At 56.2% G+C, this 21,919-nt stretch overlaps 1 protein-coding gene across 2 annotated transcripts; it reads left to right on the top strand.

Annotated features, from left to right (window-relative positions):
• Positions 1-244: 244 nt before the first annotated feature.
• ANXA6 (annexin A6) lies at positions 245-16,412 on the top strand. 2 transcript variants are annotated; one of them, XM_063413401.1, is made up of 26 exons: positions 245-392; positions 2,704-2,764; positions 5,376-5,460; positions 5,714-5,808; positions 5,965-6,078; positions 6,161-6,251; positions 6,365-6,444; positions 6,520-6,576; positions 6,726-6,819; positions 6,902-6,997; positions 7,248-7,306; positions 7,582-7,704; positions 7,892-7,950; positions 8,377-8,452; positions 9,348-9,429; positions 9,642-9,736; positions 10,187-10,300; positions 10,725-10,815; positions 11,253-11,332; positions 11,532-11,585; positions 13,342-13,359; positions 14,187-14,283; positions 14,583-14,678; positions 14,942-15,000; positions 15,671-15,793; positions 16,054-16,412. In XM_063413401.1, exons 2-26 carry the CDS (start codon positions 2,747-2,749, stop codon positions 16,111-16,113), a joined length of 2,016 nt encoding a protein of 671 aa, XP_063269471.1. In that variant the 5' UTR covers positions 245-392; positions 2,704-2,746; the 3' UTR covers positions 16,114-16,412. The 2 variants fall into 2 exon arrangements, with proteins under 2 accessions (XP_063269471.1, XP_063269472.1); XM_063413402.1 differs by lacking the exon at positions 13,342-13,359.
• The last annotated feature ends 5,507 nt before the right edge of the window (positions 16,413-21,919 follow it).

Below are 21,919 nucleotides of genomic sequence, written 5' to 3'. Positions count from 1 at the left end.
CTGGTCTTTACCAGGAAACCACAGCTGGGGGGACAGAAGGAGTGACATTTCCGCAGCTGAAATGCAATCGCCGGTATTGCCTGGCAGCGTGAGTGTCACCGCTGCTGGCACAGTGTCCCTGCACACACCAGCGGGGCTCTTGTGCCGGGCCAGCCCCTTCCCCGGACCGGGCAGGACAGGCTGAATTTGCGGCGGACACCGCGGGCACCCGGCTGAGCTCTGGCGTGGCACCGGGGGTGGGATGTGGCGCTGGCAGGCGGGGACTCGGGGGTGACGTCTCGCCGTGAGCAAACAGCTGCTGGCCAAGGACGAGCCTCGGCCACAAGAACACCCCGAGCGCGGCGGCGGCGGCGGCGGCTCCCGAGAGCGCAGCGAGAGGCTCGGCGCTGCCGGTCAGTGCCGCTGCGGGCCGGGGCACCGGGAAGGGGCTGCGGGAAAGGGGCACGGACAGGGCCGGGCACTTTGTTCCGCAATGGCCTTGGGGGGAGGAAAGTCGTGGGAAGCCCTGGCTGGGCTGGGCGGTGAGCTGTGCAAGCGGGGGTTCACTCCAAGGGGTGGCTGCAGGGGGAATCCCTGGGTTGTTGTGGTTTTTTGTTTTGTTGTTTTTTCTTTTTATGAAAAATGTTTCCTTCTTGACAAGCCCCCCGGGGGGCTGCGCTGCCGGTGGGTGCTTTTCGAGGCGGGCACTGGCGGGGCTGCGGGCCCCGCTGGGTGTGTCCCGGCCGGGATGCGCCTTAGTCCACGCTTTGGTGCTGCGGCGGCTGCGGGAGCTTCCTTCCATCCTTCCTTCCATCCTTCCTTCCAGCTGGGAGCCGAGCTGGGGATCCCCCTGGCTCGGTACCCGCCGGGTTCCGCACGGGTAATCGCACCCACAACAGCCCAGGGGCTCGGCGCTCCTGAAGGCCCGGGAGGCTTTTTGGCAGCAGGGTGGGGCAGGGCATTTTGGGGACGTCCCCAGCCCCACCAGGAGGATGGATGCCGGTCTTTTTTTAACCCAGGGAAGCTCCCTTTGCTTCAGGACAGCGGGTGGTGAGGCACTGGGTGGGGGAGCCCCGCATGGCAGTGGGGCTCCTGGGGTGCAGCCCCTGAGCTCAGGCCTGGGGGGGCTTTGGAGAAGCTTCAGGGGTGCAATGCTGGCAGAACAGGGGCTTCCACAAAGGCTGTGCACATCATTTAGGATTTCTCACGGGATCCCCATAACTCACATTTCTCCGTTGCTGGGTGGGGGGCAGGTGTACCCCCTTGCTGGGCCACTGCTGCCCAATGGATGGGGTGTGTTTGTCCAGGGATTTTCCTGGGGCTGCTCTCCCTGGCTCTGCAGAGGTGTCAGCAGCAGTGGGGGACAAGGACGGGGCCCTGCGAGGACAGATCGGGGAACTGGGTGTGGTCAGCGATTCCCCGCCACTGCCGAGATGAGTTGGGTGGTCTCAGCCCCGCTGCCACATGCATGGAGTGAGGGAGAAGGGCTGTGCCATGCTGGGATTTCCCCTCTCCCAGGAGGGTGCACAGCTTCATGTACAGGCTCCAAAGTGGCATTCAGAGGCTGCATGTGCCTGGGTGGGATCCCTTGGCACCCACCCAGCGCCTGCCCGCAGTGCGGCCCCACTGCGTGTGGGCTGCCCCCAGCCAGGAGCCACGTGAAGGGGGTGAGGCTCACAGATCCCCAGCTGGACAGGGGAAGGGAGGGGAAAGCACCTCTGGGTTTCTCCAAAACTTTCTCCCCTCAACCAGGGTGCTTGTGAGTGCGTGTTAAAAGCTTCCTGTGCCCAAGCAGGGGGACCCAGCTGCACAGATGGTTGCAGATCTGGGTCTCCCCTCGCATGGGTGCTCCTACAGGTATGTGCAGCTAAGCCAGGGGAGCTCATGTGATTTCTCCTGCTTGCTCCATGGCATGAAACCGAACCCCTCTGGGGTCAGAAATCCCCCAGGGTGGCCCTGCTCTGCTTTGAGTTTTTCTGCAACGTGTCTCAGAGGGAGGGTGAGGGAGCCAGGCGGGGCTTTGCCTCATGGCTGGCCTCAGCTGACGCTCAGCGGTTCATTCATGGCTGGGCTCCATTTTCCAGCTGTTTTTCTCCCTCTACCAGCTTCCTCAGAGCAAATGGCGCTGTTGGGGGACTTTCTCTGGGAGGGTGGGGAGAGCCCACACCGCCGTGGGTTGCAGTTATAAACGGTGCTGGTGTTAGAAAACAACCTGCAAGTTACCCTGGAAACCCAGCTGTGTTTCCTGGTCTCAAAGGATGTGTGGGACTGATGGTGGCCTTGATGGCTGCACAGAAACTCAGATAGGAGCTGTGGGGATATTGTGGGGGCTGCCCAGCACCATGTGACAAGGAAATGTCCCCAGCAGCTGCTAATGGGCCCAGGTCTTGGGGCTGCAGGGGAGCAGAAAGGACATTGCAGGATACAGTCAGAAGGCCAAGCCCTGCGGAGGATGCTCGGCCCATTTCCACTTATTCAGCACATTTTTCCCCTCTGGTTTCTCTTGGTGCTGGCAGGAAGCTGTGCAGGCTCTGCACTGCCCCTGGCCTTGGGGTCCCCTCAGTGCCAGATACCAAAGGCTCAGTAACCACAGGGTGGCCCTCTCCCTGCTCCATCCTGCAGCGCCTGGCATTGCTCTCCCGTGGGCACCAAACCCTGCCTTAACTAACACAACCTGCAGAGAGGGGCCTTGGCTCACACTGACCTTTCTGTTCCCTTCCACAGCTCCTCCTTGCCCTCTCTCCAGTGATTTCCAGCTTGGGAAGCCATGGCACCCCAAGGAAAGGTAAGGGATGGGTCCTGGGCGGCCGCAGGGCAAACTCCAGAGCTGGGGCATCTCCAGCAGCAGCAAGGATGTGGTGACGTGCATGGACACCATGCTGCCCAGAGCCTGTTTACATTCCTGCTTCTCCAGCCAGTGTTGTCTGGATGTAATGCTGATGGGGGAAGTGCTGGGCTGGGGAGCAGGGACAGCGAGGAGCAAAAATCCTTCTGGGACCACAGTGGGATGGGGAAGAGAAGCGGGGCCGTGGGAGGGGGAGGAGAAGAGATATTGCACTGGGGATTTGGGCATTTGATGGAGAAAACTCCTGCCTGAGCATGCTGCAAGGCGTGCAGCCCCGTTTGGGCCTTTCCCCTCTCCCTAGCTTGGATTACTGCCCACTCCAGACTGGGGCTGGTGCAGTGTGGCAGCTGGGTGAGCAGGTGCTCCCCTGCAGGCAGGAAAACATCTCTGTGTGGGTGGAAAACCCTGCCTCGGTGGGCAGCTGTGGCTGGCTCAGTGCAGCCTGCCTGCTGGCAGGGGAGGAGTCCCAGCCTTGAGCCTCCCTTCACTGCTGGGACCAGGCTCTGCTTTCCATTCCCCGGAGAAAGCAAGCAATTATTTCCTCCAGCCTTACTACTCAAAGCTTCCTGGCCAGCTAAGGCAGTGGTTGCTCTAGGTAGGGAAACTGAAGCAGAGTGCAGGTGAGCATTTTCCTGCAGTATTCCAGGACCCCAAGCAGCTGTGGGGTGGAAGAGAGCGAAGCCATGCTGGGAATTTTGCTTCCACCCTCCTGGCCCCAGTGTGGCTTATTTTTAGCTGGGAGGTCCCAGACAGGCCAGGATGACTCAGAGGCTGGAGGAGGGGAGGCGGGAGGCCCCTAGCAGCTGAAACAAGATGGAAAGTGGGATGAGGATATGAAGAGTATGCGGTGAGCAGGATGCTGTTTCCATCCTAACTGATGTTCCTGCAATTGCCTGGGGCTCATTCCCACACAGAATGCAGGGAATGTGGGGTGATGCAGAATATTGAACTCCTGCCTCAGTTTCCCTTGCCTCAGCAAGGCAGGCAGCTCATGCTTCAATGGCTCAGCAGGCAGGAACACAGCCCTGCTCTTCCTCTCCGTTTAACCACAGTCAACACCTCGACTTCCCAATACCCTCCAGCCACCCTTGTTCACTCCTGCTGCCTGCAGGCATCTCCTTTGCCTGGCAATTTATTTCCGTGCCTCTGCAAGGCATGTGTGTGGGAGCAGCTTGTGCCAAGCCAGGAGGGTCTGGGAGCTGCTGGGAAGTGGGGCTAAATCCAGCTCTCCCAATGAATCACCTGCAATACGATCTGTCCCGTGCCCCCTGGCTCTCTGGAAGGGCAGCATCTCCTCCTGGTCCCGGCCACATGGGACACCAATGCCAGCAGCTCCTCCCAAGAGGGCCTGTGGGATGTGCCCAGTTAATCTCTGGAAAACAGGAGGAGAGAGGCTGGTTTGTTTCTGAAGGTGCTGTGTGGGATGTGCAGCAGAGCTGTTGTGCTGTGATGTTGGGATGGACCCAGGAGCGTGGTGGGTGTGGAGCTGCCCTGAGTCCATCTCCTCAGGCTCATTCCTGGAGGCACTGCCTGGGTCAGGGGCACTGATGCCCATCTTCTCTGAGGATGTGCTGGCTTTAGATGAGCATGCTGGCAGCAGGCCTGGGCCTTTGTACAGCTCCTAGGATCTTAAAGAAGCCGTGCAGCAGATCCTGAGCAGATGAGCCCAGGAGAGCTGCACATATCCAGCTGGCACATGGTACAAGCAGAGCCAAGGGAGGATGCTCAGTTTCCCAGGGTGCTGACACAGCTGACAGCCCCAGCTCAGCTCCCAGCCCTGCTGTTTCTCAGTAAGACTGCTAAGGAAATGCTGCTGCTCAGTTCTTTCCACTATGTGCCTCTGGTGGAGATGTATCCCAGTTCCTTATGTGGAGCCAGGATGGTTTCACATCTGCTTCCACCCAGGGCAGTGCTGATCTCATTCAAAGTCCAGCTCCAGGCTCCCATGAGGTGAATTCCCCTGGACAAATCTGACCTGGGAAGGGGGATTTTGGTCCTCCCTTTTTCCTGAGATCTCTGGAGGTGTCATTCCTGCACTCCTTTTGTGCAGTCTGGAAGTGGCAGAAGAGCAGATAGAAGTGAATTATATCAACCTCCAGGATTTCTCAGGCTCTCAGGAAAGTCTTTGCCAATACCCAGGGTCTCAGCTCCAACCCCTTGGATCAGCCTGGGGCCCATGGGAGTGCATGCTGGAGCAAGACAAACTGTTGGCAGCTCTGGTGCTTCTCTGTTTTCCACTTAGCAGACCATTTGTGCCTGCAAATTTGTTTCCTTGCTTGGAGGCCATGCGGAGGGAGGGCATCCTCAGCATCCAGAGTGGTTCCTTGCGTGCAACGGGCAGTGGAAAATCAATTCCCTCTGTAGGGAGAGCAAACAGGAAAGGAAACAACTACAGAGGAAAATATCTGTTTATGTCTGAGGTTGAGCTTTGTCTTGGACAATCTGAGCCACAACAGATCTCACCTCAATCCTGCTCACCTTCAACTACTCCTTCCCCCATCCCACTGGAGCTGCTCCTTCCTCTTGTACCTTCTCCCCTCCTTTCCCGTAGGTCTACAGGGGCTCAGTGAAGGATTTCCAGGGCTTTGATGCCAACCAGGATGCAGAGGCCTTGTACAATGCCATGAAGGGATTTGGTATGGATGTTCCTCCAGACTGTCCCAGGGCTCCCCTTGGTGTCCCCTATTCCTTTGGTTGACCTTTGCATGGCCGGGTGTCCTGCAGCACTTCCCCTCTCAGCTGACTGACTGCTTTAGCAGTGTGCTAAAGCTCTCCTGGCTTCCTTTCCCCCCTGGAGCCAGCTTGGCTCTGCTTGTCCTCCCAGCCCCAACTCCAGAGCAGCTTTGGGCACAGCAGGGTGGCTGTGGTGACTCCTGGCTGTCCCCACAGGCAGTGACAAGGAGGCTATCCTCGACCTCATCACATCCAGGAGCAACAAGCAGCGGGTGGAGATCTGCCAGGCCTACAAGTCCCTCTATGGGAAGGTAAAGGCAGGAACACTCCCTGGCCCATGCCCCCACTGCAAGCACAAGTGGCCGTGGCTGCCACCACCCAGCCCACGCACGGACCCACTGCTCCCTGGACCCTTGAGGATTCTGTGGAGCAAAGGATCCCCCAGCCCATTTCTCCCCCTCCACCAGGACCTCATTGCAGACCTGAAGTACGAGCTGACGGGGAAGTTTGAGCGGCTGATCGTGAGCCTGATGCGGCCCCCAGCTTATGGAGATGCCAAAGAGATCAAAGATGCCATCTCGGTAAGGGATGGGCACCCCCAGGGCCCCTCTGAGGACACCCCAGCCAGCCCCACGGCTCATGGGGCTGTGTCTCTGCCCACAGGGTGTTGGCACGGATGAGAAGTGCCTCATTGAGATCCTGGCCTCCCGCACCAACCAGGAGATCCATGACCTGGTGGCTGCCTACAAAGATGGTGAGGGCTGAGAAAAGGCAGGGGCTGCCCTGTGTCCCCTTGGGCCACAAAAAGGGCAGAAGTGAAGGGACCCAGCTCTCCAGGCCTGACCTCCTCCCTTCCTCTTCCACCAGCCTACGAGAGAGACCTGGAGGCTGACATCGTTGGAGACACATCAGGACACTTCAAGAAGATGCTCGTTGTTCTGCTTCAGGTAGTCCATCTCTCCAGCATCTGTAGGTGATGGGTGCCTGTGCCCTGCAGGGCTGAGCCCATCTCTCTCCCACAGGGTGCCAGGGAAGAGGACGATGTGGTGAGCGAGGACTTGGTGCAGCAGGATGCCAGGGTGAGGCTTGATGGGTCACTGTGATAGGTGGTATCTGGGCAGGGATGGGGCTGGTGGCACTGGGGCATCTGGATTTACGCTGCAAAAGGTGGGTGGGTGCTAAGGGCAGCACCCTGAGTCAGGCTGTGCCACCTTCCCCATCCCACAAGGACCTGCTGGAAGCTGGCGAGCTGAAATGGGGCACAGATGAGGCCCAGTTCATCTACATCCTTGGCCGGAGGAGCAGGCAGCATCTCCGCCTAGGTGAGCATCACCTGCAGGCTCAGGGTGGGCCTGAACATATCTTGGTAGCTTTTCCAGGCATCTCCTTGCTCTCATCCCACAGTTTTTGATGAATATCTGAAGATTGCTGGGAAGCCCATTGAGAGGAGCATTCGGGGAGAGCTCTCTGGTGACTTTGAGAAGCTGATGTTGGCCGTGGGTAAGCCAGCCCCACAGAGGGATCCTGCAAAAACACACCACTGCCCTTCCTGGACTGGGAGGGCTCAGCAGCAGGCCAGCAGGGTCAGGGCTGTACCTGGTATCAGGGAGCTCAAGGAGGCTCCTTCAGGATGGGTGGTGATGCTGGATGTGTTTCCCATGGGGTGTGGGTGCTCAGACGTTGGGGGGACTGGGGGGCACTGGTGAAGCTGGGTGCTGGCATCCCTCACCACACCTCAATTTCCCTGCAGTGAAATGCATCAGAAGCAAAGCAGAGTATTTTGCTGAAAGGCTGTACAAGGCCATGAAGGTGAGTGGATTTCCCCTTCTCTACAGGTCCCCCCAGCATTGCAGGGATCCAGGCAGAGGAGGGGTCCCGTTGCCACGGGTGCTGCTGTAGAGCAGGGTGACACAGGTCCATGAAGGCAGGACTTGTGTGACCTGGGGTCTCTGCCCTTCCCTCCAAAGGAGTTATTCCTTCAGTCCCAGGGCTGGGTAGAAATCAGATAGAGGGTCCCACATGTGCTGGGCTGAGCAGAGTTGCTTGGTCATCCCAGGTTGGATGTGGGGGTTGCTCCATTGCAGGGTCTGGGCACGAGGGACAACACGCTGATCCGCATCATGGTGTCCCGCAGCGAGATAGACATGCTGGACATCCGGGAGGTGTTCAGGACCAAGTATGAGAAATCTCTCTACAACATGATTAAGGTAAGTGCTGGGGGTCCCTGCTCACCCTCCCAGCAGTTGCTGGTGCTGCCTCCCTCATGGTGCCAGTGCCTCTGGGAGGGTTGTGCTGGGGACAGGGTTCAGGGAGGCCCCTCTCCATGAGCCCATCCCATGGCACTACCTTGACTCTACACACTGCATGGTTCTCTGTCTCCATCTGCCTTTCCAGGAGGACACATCTGGGGAGTACAAGAAGGCTCTGCTGAAGCTGTGTGGAGGGGACGATGAGTAAGATCACCTGTCACCCCTCTTTGTCCCTCTTCATCCCCCTGGTGCTGGGTACAACATCTGGGTCAGAGCCTGGTGGAGCACCAGGACCAGCAGCATTCAGTGACTGTGGTTTGGTACAGCAGGCCCTGTGGCCCTTCTGCATGGCCAGCCACAATGTCATGGTCCCTTCTTGGCACATGGAAACCCTGCAGGGCAGGGCCAAACCCCTGGAGGGAAGATGCTCTGGTGGGGGAGGTTGGGATTCACCACACATTTCCTCCCATTCCCACCCATCCAGCCCCACAGCAAGCACCTGGCTCCTGCCCCTGTGCCCAGTGGATACAAAACACCCCTCATGGAGGAGCAGGACAGGGTAGGGGTGCGTGCTCTCAGGTGCAAGGCCCCCACAGCTCACTGTCCCCTGTCCTTGCCCTCCCGTTGCAGTGCTGCAGGTGAGTTCTTCCCCGAGGCGGCGCAGGTGGCCTATCGGATGTGGGAGCTTAGTGCGGTCAAAGTGGAGGTCAGCACCCCCAGCCCCCCTGCACCCCCTCTGTGCTGCCTGCCAGCTTGGGACCCCTGGCTGCTCCTCTCTGCCATGGGGCGCAGCCAGCCCCACACCTCTGCTCTGACTCTCGCTCCCCGGCTTCTCTCGATGCCGTTCTCTGGTTTTGGGGTTCGAGGGTCTCAGGATGTAACCATGGCAAGGCTGGCCGCCCCCGTGGGCCCCACTAACCCCCTCCTCTCTCTGAGGCCTTCCTCCCTCGGGGCAGTGGGTCCTGCATGTCTCTGCAATGCATCACATGCAGCCCTGGCTCCAGTGCCCACCAAAGAATTCCCTCCCCCTGGGGTAGCCCACAGCTGGCTGCAGTATGGGGAGCAGCAGCCTGCATGCAGCTGAAGCTCCCACAAAGGGTGCTTTGAGATGTGCAGAAAATACACCCTGAGCCCTGCATGGACACAGCAAGGATGGAGATGTGTTTGGAGCTGTAAGGACACAGGAGCATTGAACTGTAGGGCAGGAGTGGGCACCCTTTCAGCAGCTCCTCTTCTGTCTCTCGGTGACATGGCCAGCCCAGGCTGGGATGTTCCAGGCTAGGGCAGGCAGGTGTAACATTGGGCAGGACACTGAGACTCCAGGGACTGTCTGTTGCTGTCTTCTTCCTTCTCTCTGCTGCTCTGGCTCTGTTTGCCCCTTAAAGGAAGGGGTGATGGTGGTGGGGAGATCCTCACTGATCCCCAGGTGCTTGCACTAACACAGAACCTGCTTTGGCCTCAGCTTGCAGGGTGGCACCTTCCCTCCTCTCCATCTCTCCTCTCCATTTCTCCCCTCCATCGCTCCCTCTCTCCATCCCTTCATCCCTTCCTCCCTCCCTCTCATCTGGAGGGTGAACATAAACCCCTCTCTGCATCCACAGCTGCGAGGAACCGTGCAGCCTGCAGGGGACTTCAACGATGATGGGGACGCACAGGTGCTGAGGAAGGCGATGAAGGGCCTGGGTAAGTGGGGACCATGAGTTTAGGCCCTTCCTGCTGCTCCTTAACAGCTCCTGGGGCAGAAAATCCACCCTGGCCCACACAGGGCTGCATGGAAACCCGAGGAGGAATAGAGATGGAGCTGTGGGAGTTCTCTCATCCCAGCCTACCCAGTTTGTGGGGGTGGTGATGTGCCCATGATCAGGGGTGACAATGTGGCTCTGCTGTCATTGCAGGCACGGACGAAGGGGCCATCATAGAGGTGGTGACCAAGAGGAGCAATGCCCAGAGGCAACAGATCCTGAAGGCTTACAAGGCTCATTATGGCAGGGTACTGCAGCCTCCATCACACTCTGCTTCCTCCTGTCCACATCCTGTCCCCTTCCACATGGAGATCAGCCCCTCACTGAAAGGAATCCTGCCCAGGGAGCAGTGGGCAGCTGGGGCACACCCACATGCCCTGGCATGACTCCCCCAAGGGAAAGAGTTGTCACAAAGCAGCTCTTTTGCTCCTTTGCTCCACCAGCCTCCCACTCTGGGTGTCCCACCAGCCCAAGCCAGGGTGTCCCTTCCCCTTCGCTTGCCCCATCCTCAGCTCCACACAGAGGACTCCAGACCCAGAATCATCCCAGAGCCACCCAAATATGTGACTTTGACTGCCCCAAGGGTTTTCACAGATATCTCCAATCCCTACACTCTCCTCTACTTTTCTTTCATGTTGCCTCAACTGGTCCATCCCTGCAGATGCAGCAGGGGACTGAACCCTCAAACGTTTTTGCAGGACCTGATGGCAGACCTGAAATCTGAGCTGTCTGGCAGCTTGGCCAAGCTGATCCTTGGGCTGATGCTGACACCAGCACAGTACGATGCCAAGCAGCTGAGGAAGGCCGTGGAGGTAATTGTCATACTGCTGGTGGCCTGGGGCAGTCAATGCCCACAGCCTCACATGCCCCAGGGACTCATCTCCTATGGAGAAGAAAACATGAGAAAGCATCAGGACAGGGACCTGGTTTGCTCTCAAGACTTGCATGCCTCTTTGCAGCCCAGCATGCTCAGCCAGCTGGTAGCCACAGCAGAGCCCGGGTAGGGGCAAACCAGCAACATGCACTGCTATCCACCAGTCACACCAGCTGGGACCCCACTAGCTGCCTACTTGGACACTTCCATGTTGATTCCTACCCTTGGGGCCATTTGCTGGATGTAGACTTTTTGTCACCTGATTGACTTGGACCCCTCCTTGCCTGGCACTGCAGGGCAGTGCCATCATGTCCCTATCTGGTGTTGGCACCTGCAGCACCCACCATGCCATTCTGTTCCAGGGGGCCGGCACAGATGAGAGCGTCCTCATTGAAATCATGGCCACGCGGAACAACCAGGAGATCAGGGCTATCAACGAGGCCTATCAGGAAGGTAGGGCACAGGAGGGATGGGGCCACCCAGGTTCTGGGCACAGGTCACACTGTACAAAGCCCTTCCAGAGCCCAGGCAAAGTTTTGTCTCTGGGCTGGGTCCATGGCTTGGTGCTGTGAAGGTCTGTTAGTCCCTCCAGCAGAGTGCTGGTCCTCGCCTCTCTCCATCTCATGGTGACATGTCCCAGCTCTGCCATCAATGCCTCCTTCCCTGAGAGCTCTTTCACAGTGATTCTATTTCCTCCAGAGTACCTGGAGCGAGAGGCTGTGCTTATGCTCAGGGCATTAGAGCTGCTGGGGTGATCCTCTCTTCCCTGGGTTTGAACTCAGCAGATGGAAGCAGCTGCTTCAGCCATGCTTCCCATGGGGACCACGGGCACAAAAGGCACTGGTGGGTGGGGAGCTGAGCTGCAGGGCTCAGACATCCCTTCTCCACAGCTTACCACAAGAGCCTGGAAGATGACCTGAGCTCTGACACGTCAGGGCATTTCAAGAGGATTCTCGTCTCGCTGGCTCTGGTAAGGGCAGCTCTCACTGGGTCTTTTCCTCTCCCTGCCCCAGGCAGTGCTGGGGGTCTGGAATGAGAGTGGCTGGAGAAGACAGAGCATCACTGCCTGGCTGGGCAGTGCTGCTGGGCTCTGTCTGCCACCCCCTCACTTGGGGCTCTCCCAGGACATGTCCCCTCTCCATCTCCATGACTTTTGTATCCAACCACAGGGCAACCGTGACGAAGGACCAGAGAACCTCACACAGGCACATGAAGATGCCAAGGTAAGACCTATACTGGCAGTGCTCTTATGGGCTTTAAAAAAAAAAAAAAAAAAAAAAAAAAAGAGGATGTTGTGTTCTCTGATCTGGTATTGACATTCTCAGAAAAGCAAATGCTGCTGGGCCAGGGTCTCTGTAAACTGCAGGGGGAGATGCCAGGTGAAATGACACCCTTGGAAAGTAAAGCTCCCATGGCTGGTTCCTGAAGCCCTTGGCTCTGCTGCTCTGTGCACAGGGAGAGCAGCCCCAGGGAGCTCCCAACGAGTAGGCTGCAACCTTTCTTGTGCAGAGCTGCCACTCTGGGGTTCAGTAACACACACTGATGATGAAATCTGGCTCTTAAGCTTCAAACTCAGCTTTGGGCTGGTCTGCAGGACTCACCCACCTCTGTGTGTTGTGCAGGGGGCAGCCCTGACACACTGGGATGCTCCCAACCTCTCCTGGGCTGTGTGAGACACAACTGGAGGGGGAAGGCTGAATAGCCAGAAGCAGTGCAGGGGGATGTGGGGGCCCATCCCCTGGCTCAGCTCCTGGTCCCAGGAGCCCTGTGACCCACGGGCTGTGTTCCCTGACCTCCTGCTCCTCAGGGCCATGTCTTTTCTATCAGGGGCTGGGAAGATCTGTGCAGGGTCAAACTGAGCTCTTGCTTGGCTGTCTTGTGCCAGCACTGGATGTTCCAAGAGAGCACCACGGCATTCCCAGCAGGGCTGCCGCCAGCAGAGGGAGTGGATGCTGTGCTGCCTGTGTCCCTGTCCCTGCACTGCTTGCACTCTGCCACTCTCTGCCTGTACCTCTGCCCAGGCACTGCCTGCACCCTGCCACACTCTCTGCCTGTACTTCTGCTGATGCCTTTCCTAGAAACAGAAGCTAGACAAAATTAAGAGAATAAAAAGCAGGTATATTTATTGAAGGGCCTTCAGGTACATTTAGGGCACACATAGCCCCCCAGGGGCTACACCCAAAAATGGATGATGGGTCATGGGTTTTCATACTTCTATAAGTTTAGTCGGTTAGCATATTGGGGCTTAATCTTCAAATTACAGCTTCAGGTAATGAAGTAATTTACCCCAAGTTTGCTCCCCCTCCCAACTCACTTTTGTTTACATGTCTCAGGGCCTGAGACAGTGAGGTGTCCTTGATTCCCAGGCCTAGAGAGGAATTGTTTTGTCTGACTAAAATAGGCAAGCAGTAGGTAACACTCTATTATGGAGTTTAGAGTTATACACTAAAGAATTGCTGGATTACAAATATATGAAAAATTTGAAAGCTAAAATCCTAAAGCATCTCTGCCCATTCACTGCCTGCACCCCTGCTGCATGTGCTGCTGCTCACCTCACCCTGCTGCACAGAGAGAGCCAGGCATGACATGCACAGGGATGAGCCAGCCAGGTGGCACCTGGCCTGGCACCACGCTGTGTTTTGTCAGCAAAGCTGCCCTTCCCCTTGTCCTCTGGCAGAGGGGCAGGCTGGTGGGAGCCAGCCTAGAGCTAGGCAAGGATGCTCCAAGAGGAGCAAGAGGCTGCCACCCAAGCTCCAGGGCTAGGGGGAGCTTGGGTATTTGGTGAAATATCACCCTCCCAAGGTACCAGTGTAGAGGCCAAACTGGAGGAGGACACAGGTCCTGCTCATGGGGAAGCAGGGGACCTGAGGACAGGTAGTTTTAAGGGATTTTACTAGACTTCCCTTGCTTTGTCAGGGAAGGATAAAAGTTGAGCAGCACCTTCTGACCCTGTTGTCTTGCTGTCTCTCTCTCCACCAGGTTGTTGCTGAGACCCTGGTGAGTGCCTGCCCTTTCATTCCTTACCCATCTGCTTGTTTGAAGGGATGCTGCAGGCCTGGGGTGCAGGGCTGGGGCTGGGAATTGCAGACCCACAAGCCAGGCCTTTCTGACCACATGGGCTGTGCTCACTGGCTTGGGACTCAGGTGTCCTTGCATCAGGATAGGGGTCAAGGGGACAGATGGGACCTGCAATGAGGGCATTTCCCTGCAGCGTGGGGCAGGAGAGGGAGAAAGCCACCTGCCCTGCCCTTGGGGACCAAGCCTGCCCACTGCCTGTATTCGGGACCCGTGTTCCAGGCAGTGTGGGACTCAGGGCTGGCTTCCCTGGCTCCCCAAAAGTGGGAACTGGGGAAGGGGTGACTTTCTCCTGCCTAATGGATGAGATGAGCACAAATTCCCACTGATGCCCACAGAGGAGTGGCAGCTTTTTCATTCATGGGCAGCATTGCTGTGGTCCAGGGTGGTTTCTGTGTCTGGCAGCCCTGAATTTCTTCTTCAGGTGGTGTTGGTCACTCCTGAAACATCCTCCAGAAAGGACAAAAAAAGTCTTAACCATGAGCATTGCAGAGCTTTTTCCATAAAAACTGAAAAGCATCTTTTCTTAGAGATAATCTGTGAGTGTGCAGCTTCACATTCGTGCAGAGGAAATGCCTTTTTTAGGTGGAAAAAATCCCCAGCTATTTTGCGCCTCATAAAAGGTGATGCTCTTTACAAAAGGGTATCCAGTCAGGACTGGTTGTCCCAGGAAGAGCTGTTTGACACCTGTGTCCCTCTCTGCTATGTCCATCTCTCTGCCTCCTTCTTCACTCTTTGTTCTCTCCCAGAAACTTGCTGATGTCTCCAGCAATGACTCCAGTGACTCCCTGGAAACGCGATTCCTCAGCATCCTCTGCACCCGCAGCTATCCCCACCTCCGCAGAGGTAGGATCACATTTCTCCATCAGCTGCAACACAAGTGCTTGGATTTGGGCTGGATGGGAGATGGGGAGATGGAGATGGGGGCCCTCTCAAGGCTGAGGTTGAGCCCTGTCTCCCCCAGCTGTGGTGGGGATGAGGCAGTGGGAAGAGATGGTATGGCCTGGCATTTGAGGTGCCTTGTTGAAGTCACCCAAGCCCACTCTGGTCCCAGAAGCCTCCACAGCTGAGGCTGGAGTGTCCCAGGTGCCAAGGGCTGGGATGGAACAGCTCTGCAGTGACTCTTTCCTCTCCCCCATCCCCAGTGTTCCAGGAGTTCATCAAGATGACCAACCACGACGTGGAGCACGCCATCAAGAAGCGGATGTCAGGAGACGTGCGGGACGCCTTCGTGGCCATCGGTCAGTGCTCCTCTGGACAGGGCTCCCCACAGGGCAGGCTGCCCCCTCAGCTGTCACTGCCAAGGCAGCGTGGCAGCAGACTCGGGCTGTGGAGACTCCCAGTGGGGCACGGGGTTGGGACACTTAGAGTCCCTAGAGAGGGCCAGGCCTGCACCCCTGTACAGAGGAGGGCTCGTGGCTGAGACCATGGTGCCACAGCTCCTTGCTGTGATGTGTCCCCTGGGTGCCATGAACCCACTTTCTGTCCCCTCTGTGTGTCGCAGTCCGGAGTGTGAAGAACAAGCCAGCTTTCTTCGCTGACAAGCTCTACAAGTCCATGAAGGTGAGGACAGACCCTCCTGGGGCTGGGCTATGGGAGAAGGCTGTGCTGGGATGCTTTGGGACTACTTTAATTCCTTGAAAGGGGTGGGCTTTGTCCTCTGGCTGTACCCTAGGGAGTAGGGAGGGCTGAGCTCAAACCAAGACCTGGGGTTATCAGGAGATGGGTCAGGCTGATGTCTTGCTGGCAGCAAGTCCAATATATGTCCAAGGAGAGATCATACAACAACTAGGGTTGGAAGGGACCTTTAAAGGTCATCTAGTCTAATTCCCTGCAATAAGCAGGGACATCTTCAAGACTGCTTACGGCCCCATCCAACCTGGCCATGAATGTTTCCACAGAGGGGAGATCCACCACCGTTCTGGGCAACTTGTGCCAGTTTCACCACCCTCATTGTAAAAAATTTCTTCCTTGTAACTACTAAGAAGTTTGTCCCCATCTTTCTAAAACCCCTTTTAAGTATTAAAAGACTGCAATAAGGTCTCTGCAGAGCATTCTCTTCAGGCTGAACAACCCCAGTTCCCTCAGCCTTTTCTCACTGGAGAGGTGTTCCAGCCTCATTTTTGTGGCCCTCCTGTGGGCCTGGTCCCCAGCTTGGACTGTGCTGAAGATGCCAGAAGCATCTGTGAGCCCCAGTCCCTGCAGGGCTTTTTGTTCAAGCTCCTCCTTGCAGGGTGCTGGCACGGATGAGAGGACCCTGACCCGGATCATGATTTCTCGGAGCGAGATTGACCTATTCAACATCCGGGGCGAGTTCATAGACCTGTTTGACAAATCGCTGCACCACATGATTGAGGTGAGGGGACACGGACATCCCTTCCTGGCTCATCACCTTGTTTGGCTGAGTCCTGGCCCTGAGCCCTGAGGGGACCTGGGGAGGGGGAACCTGCCCCACTGTTGGCTGGTCTGGCTGCAGAGAGGATGTGCTGGCATCTTCCACTGCTGCAGGGATACCTGCAGGGAGTCCAGAACATGGAGCTGTGCCTTCCCTGTGCCCAGCACCATGAACCAGGTTTCCCCAGGGCTGGTTCTCTGACACGGCTCTCCCTCTTGCAGAAGGACACCTCTGGCGACTACCGCAAAGCTCTGCTGGTCCTTTGTGGCGGGGAGGACTAGGTGGCAGCTGGGGCCCTTTGTGTCTGAGCCAGCACACGGCCACTGCCTTGATGTCACCGCAGCTTCGGGGGCTTCAGGGGACGCTCAGTCCCCTCCAGAGAACAACTCACTTTGCGCTGGAAAGCAGCACCACATTGCAAGCAGGGGAGTCTCGGGGAGGGGAGCAGAGGGGTCTGGGTAGGGAGATTGTCTGTCTTGAAGCAAAATAATTCATACCCGAACATGCCACTAAACCAAGGAATTTACCCAGATGGAAAAGACAATTTTAAATCTGATAAATAAAACCTCACTGTTGCTGACCCTGGGGCAAGAGCAGTTGACTTACTGGGGCAGGTTTGGGTGGGACTGAGAAGCCTTGGTGTCTCCTTGCTCCTGCAGGCAAACTCAGGTAAGAGCCCGGCCTCTGCTCCAGGGAGGGCCCTGAAAACACCACAAAACCTCTCTGAACAATGCTTCTGCTGAGAAAGGGGCTGAAAATGCACGTAGGGCTGGCAGCCGTGCAGGGACTTCACCAAGGGCTTCACTTCACGCCTCTGAAAATCCCCGGCAGGGTTCATGCCGTTGTGTGGATGATGCTTTCATAAACCAGAGATACAAATCAGACTTGATGGCATCCACCCGTCCTCGTACGCGGTTTCCTGTGCTTTCAAGCTGCTGATGAAGCAGTCAAAAGGCACATGCCATAGAGGCTACACCCCCAAACAGTTTGTTTGCACTTCCCCCAACACTCAGGAGAAAAGAACTGGAATTTCCAAAAGCGGGAAATTCCAGCACTTTCAATTGTTTCCAAGTCAGAACAAAAAGTTGTGAATACCCTAGTCTTCCTCAGAACAGCTGGGTGAGGAAAGCTTCACCTTCAAAATATCAAAGCAGTGTTAGGAATAATAAAACAATATTATTACAACACTTCAAAACCAGCTGAGGTCAAGAAGCAGCAACATGTAGAGACAAACCAGGGAAGCTGAAACAACTCAGCTGGGTATTATCCCACTAAAAATTCCCTTGATGCCTTCCCGTAAAACATCCCCTTGTAACAGAAGAACCTTTCTTGGGGGCAAACAGTCTGGTTGAAGCTTTTTCACCCTCCCCATACTCCCCATAGAGATTTGGGTTCCTCTGTCTAGCCCTTGTATTGTAAGTAGGATTGGGTATCCCTGTCCAGACAGCATCCTGGAGGGGCTCAACATACCCCACACCTGCAGCAGCCTACGGGTCACCTGCTTGGCCAGAAACCTGCTGCAAAGACTCTGAGCAGCTGCAGAAGTTGTTTTGAAGGCAGGATGTAACCCCAGTCTTCATCTGCCAGTCTCTTCCTGCGGCTCTGCACAGCAGCTCTGAGCTTTCAGCAGAGGCTTCTGGAGATGAGGGTGGCACAGAGACTGCAGGGAGCAGAGCTGGCCACCTCCCTTCAGCTGGGAACAGGAATCAGGAGTGAGGAAGGCCTAGGGAAGTTTTGAGGCTTGGGTCACAGCCTATCACCCCTGGGAGAGCCAGATTTGGGGCAGCAGAGCCCTGTTCCTCCAGAGCAGGGGGAAACCCTGCTCGGCATTAACAGAGGGCCACAACATGTGAGCCATCATCTCTTGTTGCCAAAACAGACACTCGAGGGGTTTGTACAAGGGGAGGGGTGCTCCCAGGGCACAGGTGTAAACACTCCAGTGAATTTTCTGGCTGTACCATGATTGGCTATACACCAATGGCCAGGGATTTCACTACCCACAGCCTGGATGTCGTGGAGTGGCACAGGACCACAAGTCAGCCCCTCAGGGCCAGTCCCCAGCCCAGCTCAGGGTGATGCCACCACCAGGAGGACTGGCTGACCAGAACACACTGGTCCCAAGGCCAGGAATTTCCCTGGCGCCTCCTGCAGGCTGCTCTTACAATGGAGATGAGATAACAGTCACACAATGTTTGGAGATAGGAGAGTGAGATGGGGTTTCCTCCTTGAGCAACTCCCTCCTCTGGAAAAGTCCTGCAGCCAAAAAGCCTCTGTCTTGCCCCAGTGCCATAGTAATCAATCCCCTGCAGCAGTTGCTGTTTCATCTAGAGCAGAAAACAGCTGGTGGTATTTTAATTGCTGCAAACACTCTGCACTGTCAGTACCACATTTGGGCACAAGTTATTTCAGCACCTGCCCCATGCTGGGGTTGGGTCTGCTCTACAAAGAACCACAAACTGGCCTGAGCTCAGCTATCCTAAGGCAATGCAGGGTGACGGGATCTTGGGAAGCACTAGCATGGCCTCTGGGACTCATTCAAAAAGCAGCTTCATCCCTATCCCTGTAGCACCCCAGCCTCCAGAGAGAATACACTTCAAAGCACCACTGTCCAGGAACATCTCTCCTCCCTCTGCTGGCTCCAACCCACCCAATCTGAGAGCAGTCAGTGACAAGGCTCATGCCTAACTTCTGTAATCAGCAAGGAGGTGAGCATTTCAAGGAAGGTTAGGAAAGGAAGGGGGGAAAATTAGCAAGGCTGTGAACAAGGTAAGGGCTGGAGGCAGGTTCGTGCTGGCCATCCACGCTTTAGCTTTCAGGGCTAATGCAGGGAAGAGTCTGGGATTTACACTTTACACATTGATCAGCAATGTCAGGGGCAAGGGCTCACTTCCAGGCAAAGCCAAGGCCAGATTTCATAGGTTGCAACATCCAGAAAACCCCCGAGTCCACATTTGCTGCGCAGAGAGGGCCGGACCTCTACTCTGAGTCAGCCACTGCAGATGCCAGCAGTCCTCTGCTGCCAGCACCTGGAGAGGAGGAGCCACAAAGGCAGCTGGGATGTTGGCCTTAATCTCTGACAGAATGTGAGCCACTTCCATCCTACCTGCAAGTCCTCCCCTTCCTCTGAGAGGAGACACTCAGCCTTCAGTCTTGGGAGGTGGTGAGCTGGGGCTGGGGAAACAGCTGAGCTCTCCAGGACTGTTCCCGTATCTCTGGAGCAGCTCTACAGGACATGATGACTGCTGGTGAGCCCTGTTCTCAGGCATTGCAACTGGATGAGACATGGCCTGGGGAGAGAGGAAGACGGGAAAATCCCCTCTGTGCCTATTGCTGGTTTTATACATCGATACTCCAAATGATTCAAAGCTTAAGGCACGCAAGGAAATCCTCTGAGCAATTGCAGACCTGGTTCCCACAGTTTTTGGCCTCACTATTGAGACTGTAGCAGGTCCCACCACAATCCATCCCCTGCTGACTGTGGAGGAGGGAGAAGATGGTAGGAGCTGGTGATCACCTGTGAAAAGGGTGACACTGAGTCCAGCCTCACATGCCATACGTAGGGGAAAAAGGGAGCCCTCATTCAGTGAGAGGATAAACCCAGCAAAATGAGTGCAGCCCAGCGTCCCTGGAAAGCCAGGGTGTGATCCAACCCCCTGTGAAGGCAGGGTACAGCTGAGGCTTGGTGGAATGGGAATGTTTCCCAATACCTCCCTTTTCTCCTATCTTGATCCCTTCCACACTCCCGTCTGCCCTCCCAGCAGCCAACTATCCCAGGCTCCCTCCCCTGCCTCTCCAGTGCCCTCCATCCCAGAGCCCTCCCATCCTGCCAGGTTAATTTGAGTTTCTGATTTGCATAAGCAGCAGATCACAATGTTCTGGAAATCCCCTCCTGCAGCCAGAGCTTCCTCCCCCTCTCACAGCGTCACTGTTGGCCCTCTGCTTCCTTTCACTGCCGGAGCACCGGGATGCATCCGACCAGCACAGCACAGACAGCAGGTCCCAGCTGCTGAGGCCAAGAGGGATCCATGGGCAGCCCCCTGCAGCGCTGAGCCCACGAGTGGCCCTGGAATGCTGTGCCAAACCAGCTGCATCCGCTGCCTGCTCTGCTCCCGCCTTGCTCCAGGACCAGCTCCAGGCACAGCCATCCAGGACAGCCAGGTCCATCAGGGTTCAAGTGAGCTCCATTTGCCCAGCAGCACAGAGGGCAGGGAGATTTTTTGGGCAATAAGAGCTGTTGAGCCAATGTCACTTTGAATTCACACACACTGGGCCCACCCTGCTCACTCTGCAATGGGACCAACTTGTAGGATGCCAGACATGATGAGAGACAAGCAGGACCTGAGGACAGGGGAGTTCCACCACCCCCTATCTTCAGCCTGTGCTCCTTCTCAGCCCATTTTCCACAGCACAGCAGCAATCGAGGCACGTTCACATAAGTAAGCTGCAATTGAAGGTGCTGAACCCAACTCTCTGTGCCAAAAAAGAACCCCAAGTGTATCTAGGTGTCAGCTGTGAACACACCCTCACAGCCACACAGGCGTGCTCATAAACCACAGCTGCCATCAGGGGAGTTTTCTCCCCTGCGAGCATGGTGGGACCAAAGGAATGAGGAAGGACAGTAGGACCAAAAGCCTTTCATTTTCATAGTGAAATTGATGCTGGTGTTTGGGCCAGCCTGAGCTGGCAACCTCAGGTAAAAACACACAGAGCAGCTGGCTAGAGAGGTGGAGAGGCACTGAGGCATGCCATCCACTGGTTCCCAGGGGAAGGCAGGCCCCAGACCCACAGCTTCTCACCCTCTTGCCCAGCACTCACACTCCTGCCATCCAAACCAGCTGGACTAAAGCTAGGCATTCTTCAGGCCTTGCAGTTCACACCTGGCAAGTGTAGACCAACCATTTGCCAGGTACAACTGCACCTCTTGGCAAGGGGCTGGGAAGCTGGGATCAGCCTCTATAAAACAGAAACATTTAAAGCTTTGGTGTTTCTTCCAGCACCAGCTGGCTCCAGCCTTGGTTCTGACCGCCAGTTCTCCTGGTGGATGGCTTCCAGGGATTCTCTGCAACCCAGGAAAACCATCACCTGTGCACCTCCATCAACAAACCCAGCTCTTCCCTGCTCCTCCAAGAAGATGCATCCTGTTCTGACTCCAGATAGGGACAAGGATGAGATGGAACAACAATGCCTCTTGCCAGATGCAGCAGTTTCTCTGAGGAAAAGCACATTTACAATCCCAGTGAAGTTGCCCATAAACCAGGCAAGGAAAATGATGTAACGAGGCTCTCCTGTTGTCCAAAAGTGAATCACAGCCTCCACGACAGCTCCCCCCCTCTCCCCTTTTTGCTGACTAATAGCTGACACGACAGGCCTCTGGGAGGAACGGCACAGGAGAGCCCTTTAAGTGGTGCCTGGCTCCCTATCAAAACCACACAGAGGCTGTCTGGGACCTCCATCATGGGGAATTCCCCTTCTCCATGCCTAAAAGTAAGCTCAGCTGGGCCAGCCTTCCTGCAATTGGGGGATGGCAGGCACAGAGCTCCTGCTCTGAAGGGCTCTCACTTCCCCCCAGCCCCTCCGGGACGCAGCCTGGTGAGTAGTGCGATGATTTTTTCGGTGCAAGAGTGCCCAGGATGAAGCAAGGGGAAGGCAGGCAGCTTTTGGGGTGCTGCAAAACCAAACCACCTCTTTTGCTCTGCACAGAAATGAGCAGGATTTCATTGTTTCATGCAGGCTGAGGCATTAATTTATAAACTAGGTGTTTTCTGGTTCTGTGGGACTGCATTTAGCTTTGAAGACAGGTTTTCTGAGGGTTTACAGAGCAGCACTGGGGCCTCTCATTGGGGTAAAACAAGACTTTCAGGGAACAAAAGGGAAGATGTTGGGCATGTGTGGGGTCCTGCTGTCTCATCCCCAGCTGAGACTTCAGACATGAGGACAAACAGAGTCCCACCAGTGCTGAGCTCTCATAACCCAGCCAGGCTGGCAGGGTGGCATCCTGTCAGCAAAGGATATTTCTGGAGTACAGGCAAAGAGCAGCACAGCTGCTTACAGTGGGATTTCTTTGCTCCTGGTTCATTGCTTTTATTT

The sequence above is a fragment of the Prinia subflava genome, chromosome 16, assembly GCF_021018805.1.
Source record: "Prinia subflava isolate CZ2003 ecotype Zambia chromosome 16, Cam_Psub_1.2, whole genome shotgun sequence".
Lineage (NCBI taxonomy): Eukaryota > Metazoa > Chordata > Aves > Passeriformes > Cisticolidae > Prinia > Prinia subflava.
Note: the sequence above shows the minus strand (reverse complement) of the source record. Positions and strands in the feature narration are given on the sequence as shown.